At 42.6% G+C, this 12,482-nt stretch overlaps 1 protein-coding gene across 4 annotated transcripts in view; it reads left to right on the top strand.

Annotated features, from left to right (window-relative positions):
* The window catches only part of Atp13a5 (ATPase type 13A5), a 148,277-nt gene that overhangs the window by 30,105 nt on the left and 105,690 nt on the right, over positions 1-12,482 (top strand). For all 4 annotated transcript variants that reach the window (XM_006522196.4, XM_006522197.4, NM_001284375.1 and 1 more), the window contains exons 5-6: positions 92-172; positions 9,568-9,637. In XM_006522196.4, the coding sequence (XP_006522259.1) occupies positions 92-172; positions 9,568-9,637 (151 nt within the window). The remainder of the gene's footprint in view (positions 1-91; positions 173-9,567; positions 9,638-12,482) is intronic.

Raw genomic sequence — 12,482 nt, 5'->3', positions numbered from 1 at the left:
TTCTCACTGCTACCTCAGGACTCAGACGAAGAACCCTGGCTCATTGGGAGCTGTAAATTGAAGTATCTTTCCTATCCCAACTACATCCTAGGTTGCTGGAAGACAGTAACTCCTGCTTTGACATCCACCATACGTTTGGATTGGGTCTGACCAATGAAGAGCAAGAGGTCAGGTAGGCTTAATAACGCTTACTATGCCTAACCCTGCTGGCCTAAAGTATCAAATGGACCCTCATTGGTGTGTTGCTGGCAAAATGTTTCACCAACTTGATTCCATTTGCTGGCATCAGAAAGACATTCTAAATTCTCTTCTTAGGCAGACTTACTAAAAAGATACCAAAAGAGCAAAGCAATAGAATAAAATGGGACCTTTTGCCTAGGCTTGAAGAATAGGCCTTATGATAAGCTAGAGCCAGTTTATAAATATTGGATTCTTAATCCTCCCAAATTGATTGAGAACCAAAAGGACCATATTTATATCTTGCTTTATTGTGAACAAATAGCTATGGAGATGAACATTTTCTGTTTACTTGTCTATGTCATTCAGTGTTGCATGTGCAGGACCCAGAATGGCCCCAGACTCATGACAGGAGTTCAATAGAGATTTGCAGAAGAAACACATAAATGACAGTATCCATTAATTTATTATTTGGGTGTCTCTGATATGCCTGGGACTCTTCAAGGGACTAGTGATTTAAAGGGAAAGTCATAGTCATTCACATGGGGGAAGGGAAGGAGGGAGGAACAAAGGCAAAGATGGAAGGGGAGGAGTGGAAACCACAGGGCTGGTGTCTGTAACCAGTATCCCCGGAGCTCGTGTCTCTAGTTGCATATGTATCAGAAGATGGCCTAGTTGGCCATCAGTGGAAAGAGAGGCCCATTGGTCTTGCAAACTTTATATGCCTCAGTACAGGGGAAAGCCAGGGCCAAGAAGTCGGAGTGGGTAGGTAGGGAGTGGGGTGGGGGAGGGTATGGTGGACTTTTGGGATAGCATTGGAAATGTAAATGAAGAAAATACCTAATTAAAAAAAATAATAATAAAAAGAAGTTGCTCGTTCAGTTAACTAACTAGAGGGGAAATATCCCTGCTTCCTCCAGCTCTTGTTTGGAATGGATCATCATGGTGAGCCCCAAAGGAAACAGTCGAGTCTTTCTCATAATCTTAACAATCTGTTTAGTTTCTCAGACACGTGTAGGGACATTATTTACCTGACATCAGCCAGAAATGTCAATTGTCAAACCAATAAGAGTTGCGATGAATTTCTGTTCAAGGACTCTGCCCCCCATAGCTCAGAGAGTTCTGTAGGAATAAGACAGTCCATATGAGACAAAGAACTCTGGAATTCTAGCAAGTTCCTCATGCTATTTTCTTCATTGCATTTTAAATGTTCACTTGTTTTACATGTATTAAGTGCTACAAAGCATGTGTAGAGTTCAGATGACAACTTACAAGAGGTAGTTCTGTCCTTCCACCACATAGTTGGGCTCAGGTGAGCAGCCGGTGTCTTCATTTACTGGACCATCTTGCTGGTTTGCCTCCCACCATAATTCATATAGAGTCTAAGAAGCCTGACATGTTGGTTTAGTTCTTCCTCAGTGGAAATACTTTGAGAAATGAAGCAGACATCTGTACCAGAACAGTACTGCAAAAAAGTCTTAGAAATGGTATCATTACACGAGATTTCAGCTGAATGTTTGATACATTAAGATACAGAAACTTTTCAAAGTCATTAAAATAAACTCGTTTCATAATACTTAATGCAAGATGTTTGGAGGATTGATCTAGAATGTTTAAGAGCTCTCAGTGATAGATGTAGAGATATTCTGCACGAGAAACCATTTCCACAGCAAAGATTAGCATCGGTGTAGCTAGCACACATTTGTCCTTATTTATCAAGTGCCAAGCTTTAATAAACATCATCCATAATTAAATTTAAATCTGGTCTACACAATAAAGCACTTGACAATCTAATAAGCAAGACAGAGTACAGTATCCCAAATATGAAGAATAGAGAAATAATCTCATAAGCAGAGGCATATTTTATGTTGTAGGCATTCCAGAGTGAAGGACAGAAAAAGCTGGCGATGTTACGCAGTTCCCCTTCATTTTAGAGTGAGTTGGGGGCCTTTGCAGGGAAATCAGAAATGACTGATTGATTGGAGGGTGTGCGAATTCAGTAACTGGTGCTGAGCTTTCCTTCATTAAAAAAACAAGAGCTCACTGCAAGAGAAGAAGGGAGGAGGACTTGCGAAAGTCTGACAAGATGTCATGATATAGGACCGAAATGCACACTTTTCCATGGGATTCCTGGCAGTCAGGCAGAGAGAAGACCTAGGATATCCATAGGTCTCACTTGTCAGCATCAAAAGCTTATCAGGCCACCAGGAGGGTGGACTTCATTGATGCTAGAAAGACATCATAAAATGAATAGGTAAACTGTCTCAGGAGCTGGCTTGATCTTAACCTCTCTGGGCTAAACTCAGATTTGCATCATCACAGCCATTCTGGACAGGTTCCCTGACAGCTCCTGTCACAAGAATGGGGTCCTGTAAAAACAGCACACCTACCCAATATCCACAAGCCTTTCTAGTGGACAGGATTAGGACACCCATTTACCTTTCTCATTCAGCCTGTCCTGTTCCTGGCCCTTTGTTTAGGCCCCGAAAACAGAAAAGAAACTGCCTGGTGGTATGCCTGAAATAATTCTAGACAGTCACCTCACTGGTGACTGCAGAAGGGACCAAAACTTTGACAGCCAGAGTTTTCCAGTCTCTATGGTGGAAATATTCATTCCACAGCATATCATCAATATGGTAACACCAAAGGAGAAGCTGGGAAGTGCCTCCCACTGTTGGTTTTGTGGCTCTTCCGGACCAAGCTCAATTCTCAACTTTGTCCTTTCTTTTGAGGAGAAGCAGGCATGCTTGTTAGGGACCCAGAAAAGGAATGTGGGTGATGGGCAGCCAAAGATCCAGTGAAAGCTACACTGATAGAAAGTTGTTTTATGAAAAGATCAGCTATAAACTAGGAAGGAAGATGGAAGTCAGATGGAGGAAGGAAGGAAAGAGAAGTTGGTACTACCACGGGACTTTGCTGTGGTACAGCTCTGGTCTTTCTGTGAGCAAAACCTGAAAGAGAAATCATGGTTACCCTTACACCTTTTGAAATTCACACACTGAGAAAATGATCCAAATTCACACACACACATGCATGCACACACTCGGCCTCCCATATCATCTTCCTAGAAAGGAGCAAGTGATGGCTGATCAGAGAATAGGAGAAAAGCCTTATCCACTCTCCTTGAAGCTGAAAATATGCTCTCAAAACCTAACACTCAACTAGGAATTAGTTATCAAGATATTGCCTATATTTCATTTAAAACATAATTTGATAAAACCAAACAATTTGAGATTAATGTTGTCTTTTTAATAAATTGGAATTTCCAAGCCCACAGCTTTGTTGGTCTGGGTCTGATGGAAGTATAAAGTCATCTAACTCCAGTGTGTGTCTCAGAGGCAAGCCCTGTGGAGACAGCAGTGAGTATAAGCAGTGAGTCTTGCAGGCAAAATGGAGGAGAGGATGCTAAGATCGTTCTGTGCCTTTCCTGCAATTCCTCATGCCCTTTTTTTATTTCTTCCCCTCCTGGTCTTTCATTTATGGAATGCCTGGGCATCTTCATCAGCAGAGACTCCTGAGAGCACCTCACCAGCTCATATTGAGAACTGAAATTCTGTAAGAGCTATCCCGGCTAGCTGGAAGTTTGTGGTTTCAGCAATGAAGCAGACAGACAGGGTACAGATGAGGACCAGGGTGAAAAGCTAAATGACTGTTGTTACATGCCATTTAGAGACATGGAGTTTGGGTATATCACTATTTCAACTACATACATGTAGATTTCTTCTGGAAAAAACCTCTGAAAATACTCCCAAAGTGTTTTGTAATGGGGGATTTCTAAGACCAACACATTTACTGGACTGAGTAATTATATACAAATTCCCTGCACTGGGTGAGCCTGTGCATTCTAGACCTCCCTCCTTTTGTAAAGCAGGAATTTCAAGGGAGTGAGTGACTGGCCAGCAACATCACTCAGGAGGTTTCTCAATTTGCTTTCCTACAGAAGTGACTCATTCTGGAATCTCCTGCTTGGCCTTCTGAGTTTCTGGAAAACTGTAGGAATCTTTCCTGCCAGAGATGCTCTCACAGAGAGGAAAGAATAGGCAAAAGCAGAGTGCAGGGCTGGAGTTTGAGTAGTGCAGTAGTGATTGTAGCATCCCCTGCTTCCTCATTAAGGATCCTGACTCTAGTCTAAGAGGACTCCAGAGCCACACACCAAGCTCTCTGGCAATTTTTTGAGGAATATATTGATGTATTCATTTGAGTCAGTAAAGGGAAAACAAAGCAAGCTGAAAAGAGTTTATAGTATTTTCCTTTGTGAATTATCCCACAAAAGAAAATACTATAAACCATTCATGTTTGGTATTTCAGAATTCACACATTCTATATGTCTTAGTCAGGGTTTCCATTCCTGCGCAAACATCATGACCAAGAAGCAAGTTGGGGAGGAAAGGGTTTATTCGGCTTATACTTCCATACTGCCGTTCATCTCCAAAGAAGTCAGGACTGTAATTCAAGCAGGTCAGAAAGCAGGAGCTGATGCAGAGGCCATGGAGGGATGTTCTTTACTGGCTTGCCTCCCCTGGCTTGCTCAACCTGCTCTCTTATAGAACCCAAGACTACCAGCCCAGAGATGGCACCACCCACAAGAGGCCTTTCCCCCTTGATTACTGAGAAAATGCCTTACAGTTGGATCTCATGGAGGCATTTCCTCAACTGAAGCTCCTTTCTCTGTGATAACTCCAGCTGTGTCAAGTTGACACAAAACTAGCCAGTACAATTGACCCCTTGTCAACTTGACATACAAACAAATCACCAGTAAGCCTCAACCCTTACATTCTTATTCATCCCCAAGGTCTAAATAATTCTAAACGTCCCACAGTCTTTACATATTCTTAAATTTTCAGTCTCTTTAAAATATCCATCTCTTTTAAAATCCAAAGTCTTTTTACAATTAAAAGTCTCTTAACTGTGGGCTCCACTAAAATAGTTTCTTCCTTCAAGAGGGAAAATATCAGGGCACAGTCACAATCAAAAGCAAAAATCAATCTCTAACCATCCAATGTCTGGGATCCAACTCACAATCTTCTGGGCTCCTCCAAGGGTTTGGGTCACTTCTCCAGCCATGCCCTTTGTAGCACACGCGGCATCCCCTAGGCTCCAGATGCCTGTACTCCACTGCTGCTGGTCTTGGTGGTCATCTCATGGTACTGGCATCTCCAAAACACCGCATGACTCCTTCAATCCTGGGCAGTCAATTGCAAATGAGGCTGCACCTTCACCAATGGCCTTCCATGGCCTCTCACAGTGCCAAGCCTCAGCTGCTCTGCGTGACCGCTTCATGCCTTCAAAACCAATACCACCTGGGTGACTCTTACACATTACCAAGTCCAGCCACAGCACAAAGTACAACTTTGGCTATCTCTGGAACACAGCCTCTTTGTGCATTCAGAAAACACTTCCCAGAAGATGTCACCTCAACGATGCTGATCTCTTCTTAATCACCGCTAATTTCTTAGCTCCAGCTAACCAGCATCAATAGTGCCAGTAATGCAAAGTTTTTGCTTTAGTAGTTCTGGTATCTTGTTAATCACAGCTGATTTTTCAGCCCCAGCTAACCAGAACTACAGAATCTTCACAATCAAAACAGCAATGGCCCTGAAAAGAGTCTTTAATTTTCCCTCTGAAATTTCACAAGCCAGACCTCCATCTTCTGCACTGTTCTTAACATTATCTTCCAAGCTCCTATACAACATCTGACAAAACTCTTAACAACCAATGGATCTTCAAGCCCAAAGTTCCAAAGTCCTTCCACAGTCCTCCCAAAACATGGTCAGGTTGTTACAGGAATACTCTACTATGCTGGTACCAATATGTCTTAGTCAGGATTTCTATTCCTGTGCAAACATCATGACCAAGAAGCAAGTTGGGGAGGATAGGGTTTATTCAGCTTACACTTCCATACTGCTGTTCATCATCAAAGAAGTCAGGACTGTAACTCAAGCAGGTCAGAAAGCAGGAGCTGATGCAGAGGCCACGGAGGGATGTTCTTTACTGGCTTGCCTCCCCTGGCTTGCTCAGCCTGCTCTCTTATAGAACCCAAGACTACCAGCCTTTCCCCCTTGATCACTAATTGAGAAAATGCCTTACAGTTGGATCTCATGGAGGCATTTCCTCAACTGAAGCTCCTTTCTCTGTGATAACTCCAGCTGTGTCAAGTTGACACAAAACTAGCCAGTACACCATATGATCTGAATATCTCAGAATTGGAGAAAACCCCTTGTGAACCTAGAAGTGCCAGCTACAACCAGTATGCAATTCCCTTCTTGATGTCTCAGTTGTGGACTTGGTCAAGATCCATCCTCTGAGACGGGGGATGTCTGCCATCTTAGCAGTCTCTCCCCTAATGTATAGTGACAGATGTTAGGCAATCCTACTTAACCGTGTTTGGCCTACACTGTCTGGTGAGGCCACACAGAATGACCTCTGCCTTGCTCCTCTGCCACCTCATCAGACCTTTTGTGGTAGAATATAATCCTTGACCTTTCCTTATGTGTCTTGGCTTCAAGCCTAATACTTCTGGTTGCCTCACCACTGCCAACATTCATGAGAATTCTCTGAGGCTGGCTCTGAGATTGAAATGGGTACACAATCTCTAAACAAACGAGAATTTTTCTTGGTGAAGGTCAGTAGGAATGACAAGGCATAAATGAGTAGATTGGCTGTGACTTCCTCCTGGCCCAGATGAACCCAAGACCTCATTCACCGGCAATGCTTGACCCACACTATCCCATGCTTCACTTCTCCAGGCCCTGAGCTCTTTCCCCAATGGCAATTTCAGGCACCATCTCACCAGACAAGGAGAGACAAAGAACATAAGACCTCAGCTTACATTCTCAATTGGCTTTCTGTAATCTCAGTCTGTCCTTAGCTATGCACCAGGGCTTTCAACGTTGACAGAGGAGAATGTCCTCTAGACGTGGGCCTCCATGACTGTCATTAATCCCAGAATTTTAGGGGATTATTTTTGAGACCATACGCTATGTCTAGCCCCAGATCCTAGAAAAGCAATTCTGGGAACACTCTCAAAACAGTTCATGGGACTTAAGGAGAAAAACATGTAAATATATATGTTTTAATTCAATGAGGTAAGTGGCGTTACCAAAATATAAAGTGTTGCTGAAGGAGAGAAAAATATTTAATTGTGTCTGACAGAGTCACACTTCAAAGACAGCTCCCACTTACCTGGGATTTGTCATGTCCTTGGCGCACTCCTGACAATGGCTTCACATATTTATCTCACTAAGACACTGATCACAATTTTATTAGGTATATTTTATCAAATTCATTTCTTTAGATGAGGGAACCCAGGTTCATTCCCACGTCCTGTTTGGATATCCATTAATTTATACAAATAATTCTTGATTATGAAGTATGTGTTCGGCTCTATCTGAGCTCTTGGGGATCTATTAATGTCCCGTAAAAGGTTATGTTATTATAATGGCAGAAACATTAATTAAAACATTGGAAAAATGAGGTATGGGCTTAGTTGATAAAGTGCTTGCCTGGTAGGCGTGAAGACGTGGGTGTGATCTCTAGAAGCCATGTAAAAAGAGCTAATCATGGTGGTGCTTCTTTGTAATCTCTGTACTTGGAGATGCTAGAGACATGTACTGAGTTTTACTAGCCAGTCAGCTTAGGCTACATGGCATGTTTCATGAGAGACCTTGTCTAAAAATAAAGGTGAGCAGCCTCTAAGGAAAGGCTTCTGCATACACATGTGAATGTGCACATGCACCTGCCCACACATGTACACACACATACCTAGGAAGAAGTTATATGTTCAGGTAGTCATATATGCTATAGAGAAAAATAAGGTAGGTTAAAGAAGTTAAGGAAAGTGAGGATAGTCCCCTCCCCCTGTCATAGGAGCAAACCGAGGGTGTTGTGCGTACTAGGTAAATGCTCTACTATGGCCCAGGAGAGTGGCTGTTTTGAATAGGATTGCTAGGGAGGGTCTCCAGAAGAAGGTCCTCTTTTGAGGACCAAGTGGAGCAAGGCATGCCAAGTCATGCAAAGATACAAGGAATCTGGGGCCTAGGACAAGGAAGAGCAAGGGCAGAGGCTTGGTTGGCTGTAGAGCTAGTTCTGCTCACTCTCACAGTTCTAAGCTGCACAGCTTGGTTGTCAGGTTGGCCTTTTAAAGGCTGAGCAACGTTTCCAAAGGGAAGAGTATAGGGAGAGCATAGCCTGCAGAGGAGGGGTGGACCAAGTGCCAAGTCCAGAGGGGTTCTGACAATTGGCCAATAACTTATTGTCACCCACTCAACACAGCTTGAGTTCAAGTCTTCGGAGGTTCCAGAGTGAGATTTAGGGTTCACAAATTCACAGAGCTCTTCTTCTCTGCCTCTTCATCCCTGAGCCTCAGCGTTTCCCCACATTATAGAGTTAGAAGAGCTCAATGTGAGTCATCTCTGTCCCCAGTAAGCAATAGTTCATGTTGGTGTAACATGCTTTAAAAAGCAGATGAACTTGAAGTCAATTCTGTTTTATACACTAGCAAGATGAAAGAGTCCTCATGGAGAATGTCCCTGATGACATTCCCAGAGGTGGAGTTGGGAAGTGATGTCATAGAGGCCATGGTTGGGAGGAGCTTTCCTTTCTGGCTCTAAGAACTTAGGACAGCTACTTACTTTGTTCAAACTTCAGTTTCCTTTATAAGTAGTGATAATATGAAGTATTTGTTAATATGATGCTTAAAAGTCCCTTGCTTGTAATTAGTATTAGCTGTTAATTAATATTAATATTAGCTAAAGACCCACAGTCAACAACTTTCCCTATTGGCAAGATAAACCCTTTAGAACTCTGTAGAATATTGTAAGGATCAAATGTATGTTTTGCAAGAACTTAAAAATTGTAAGACACATCCAAACACAAGGGGCCATTCTTTGCAGTTGTCATGTGTCCTGACAGTTACACATGAGCACCATACAGCACCTTCCTGGGTACTTGTTCTTTCTCTGGTGGATTGAATGGGTTCATCCTATAAGGACCTCTTGTGAGAAATTCCAGGGTAAGACAGACACCATCATTGATGTCTAGGATAAATTGAATGCCTGATAAGTCTAGAAATATCTTCAGAATTTTTTCTTTTCAACTGCTGTTAGGATGCAGTCAAGTTATTTTTCTAAAAGCCCTTTCTAATTCCATTTTGACGACCTCAGTTGTATCAAAGATATTTTTAAAACAGGAAAAAAAAATCAAACCTCTTAATCATGCATCGACTTCACCTTAAAATGATACTCATGGTTCAGTATGATGTAAGCCTATAGTGGTTACCAAGGCACAAGACGCCTAAAGAACAGAGGGGTGGGTAGCTTGTGGTCAGCTTGCCTGTGCTCACTTGTGCCTGGGCTTGTGGGCTGAGACTAACAGATGGTCAATCTCTCACAGAAGGTTAGTGTGTGGGCCCAACTCGATCGAGGTGGAGATCCAACCCATATGGAAGCTGCTTGTTAAACAGGTAACTAGAGAGTTCTCTTCTTTTTGAAAAAGAGGATCTGTTTCTTAATGTCTTGGCCTCGGTGAGATTGCAAATAACATTTGTACCCTCAGTGGGAATGCTGTGTGTGCTTCATGTGACTGCTTCTTGATACTAACCCATAATTTTTCTGTCTATTAATCCTTTCTATTTTATATCAGCAAATGCACACGATATCAACATCTAACCTATCATTTTCAATTGCCTCTTTATTTATTACATCCATCTATCTATCACCTATCTATCTATTGATCGATCTATCTATCTATCTATCTATCTATCTATCTATCTATCTATCTATGTGTTTGAGAACAGTTTTGTGTGTGTGTGTCTGTATATGTACATGTGCTTGTACATTGTTGTTGGCATGTGCACTTGTGTGTATGTGTGTGTATGCATGTGTGTGTGTGCATGTGTGTGTGTGTGTGTGTGTGTGTGTTTAGGTCAGAGGACAATTGACAGAAGCCTGTTCTCCCTTTCCACCAAGTTGGTCTCAGGGATCAAGCCCTAGTTCTTAGAGGTGATAGCAAGAGCCTTTACCTACCCAACAGTCTTACCAGTAACCCCTTATTTTATGTTTAAATACACTTCTCAGTGAAAGTCAGATTTCTGTTTTGTAATATCCTGTTTCTTTGGTCATCTTAAGTTTTCATAGCGGGGTAGTATGGTATCTTCATCTGCTCAGGATACTACAACACAATCCCATAGACTGGGTAGAAGTCCACGGTCAAGGGGCTGAATACTCAGACCATGCTGAGAGGTCTTGCCATCCTGTGGACCACCATCTCCGTGTCTCTTTTCATGAAAGAGGTCAAGTCCTTGCTTCTCAGGACACAGGCAACCCTAGTTATCTCTCAAAGCCTCTCTTCCAACCATCACCACACTGGGGTCAGAGCTTCAACAAGTGACCCTAGTTATCTCTCAAAGCCTCTCTTCCAACCATCACCACACTGGGGTCAGAGCTTCAACAAGTGACCCTAGTTATCTCTCAAAGCCTCTCTTCCAACCATCACCACACTGGGGGTCAGAGCTTCAACAAGTGACCCTAGTTATCTCTCAAAGCCTCTCTTCCAACCATCACCACACTGGGGGTCAGAGCTTCAACAAGTGACCCTAGTTATCTCTCAAAGCCTCTCTTCCAACCATCACCACACTGGGGGGTCAGAGCTTCAACAAGTGACCCTAGTTATCTCTCAAAGCCTCTCTTCCAACCATCACCACACTGGGGGGTCAGAGCTTCAACAAGTGACCCTAGTTATCTCTCAAAGTCTCTCTTCCAACCATCACCACACTGGGGTCAGAGCTTCAACAAGTGACCCTAGTTATCTCTCAAAGCCTCTCTTCCAACCATCACCACACTGGGGGGTCAGAGCTTCAACAAGTGAGTTTCTCTAGAGAGGCCAAAAGTATTCAGTCTTACCACAGAGCCACATCATTTCATTTATGACCCCTAAGATTTTGAGCTGTATTGTTTTTGGTCCTTTACAAGTTATTTTTACTATTTCTCTTTGAGTATGATGTCTTGTTATTTTTTTAAAAAGATATCACGTGTTCTGAAATTTTTATTCGTTCTTTTGTGTAAGTCAACTAAGTGAGGACATTTCCCCTTCTACTTTCTGTTCTTGCAGTTCCTCTCTGACGGTTTTGTGCCTGTCTCAGCCTGGTCCCCGTGTATTGGTCAGAGCCAAGCCTATATAGGAGGCAACAGTGTTCTCCCCTTAGTGACTAGTCTCCAGGTCTTCTGCTCTGTGTGGGGCTTGGAATAGGCCATGGTTATACTGTAGACTCTGTTCTCCCCCACTCTACCCTCCCTATGTTTTCAGCCTTTACACTGGGGCCGCAAGCATAATGTTTCCTCTGCTTCTTACGGTAGCCCTAGTTTCAGCTTCCTGCCCAAGATTTTTTTTTTGTCCTCAGTCCCCTTACCACTGAGCTACTACCTGGTTCTGTTTATCTCTGATTCAGGCTGCTGCTTTTGGGGTATGCACAATGCTCTGTAATTCCTATTTATAAAAACATCATTATATGTATCTGCATTTAGGCATGGTATATGAGATAGAAATACGCAGATGGCACACATGGGTTCATGTATCAAGGCTGGTGTGTGTGTAGGTCAGAGGACAACTTTGACTTCCTTCTGTCCTTCCACCTTTACGTGCATTTCAGGAATTGAGTCAGGTTCCCCAGGTTTGCACTGACAAGTGCCTTTACCCACTGAGCAATCCCACCAGCTGAGCATATTTTTAGCCCCTTTCTAACTCATAAAATGGTCTTTCTTTTTCTTTTTTTTTTTAGAATGGCTGCATCTGTCTAATATGAAATATTATCCACCATTGTTCTATTTCTGGAGCACACACCAGGCTATTCTTATTTCAGCATTAGTTTTTAGAGTAACGTTATATTCCCAGCCAACAGGAGCGGGTGCAGAGCTTTCCCTCACACCTATTCTGCCACCCCACCCCCCACGTGTGCACAGCCTCCCCAGCTAGGGGAAGGCAGGCTGCTTCCTGAACCTCTCACCAAAATGCATTGGAAAACTGCGAATGATTTCCCCAAGTATCAGTGATCATTTTTGAAAGGAGTCTGGTATGTTTTAGCACATAGGAGCCAGAACCTTAGTAAAATTTAAAAAAAAAAAAAAAAAAAACAGGGGGAGGGAGTAAATTACTTCACATTTAGTTGGAATGGATATTGAATAAGGGGGTTAAATTAATTATGCTGCTGCTGCTTCTTCTGAAGAAATATTTAAGCAATTTTCCACTGTATTTCTACAAACTCAGAATCATGTTATCATTAGTACATAATCTATAATTAGAGCATTTTATGC

The sequence above is a fragment of the Mus musculus genome, chromosome 16 (genome assembly GCF_000001635.26).
Source record: "Mus musculus strain C57BL/6J chromosome 16, GRCm38.p6 C57BL/6J".
Classification (NCBI taxonomy): Eukaryota; Metazoa; Chordata; class Mammalia; order Rodentia; family Muridae; genus Mus; species Mus musculus.
This window is presented reverse-complemented; position numbering and strand designations above follow the sequence as displayed.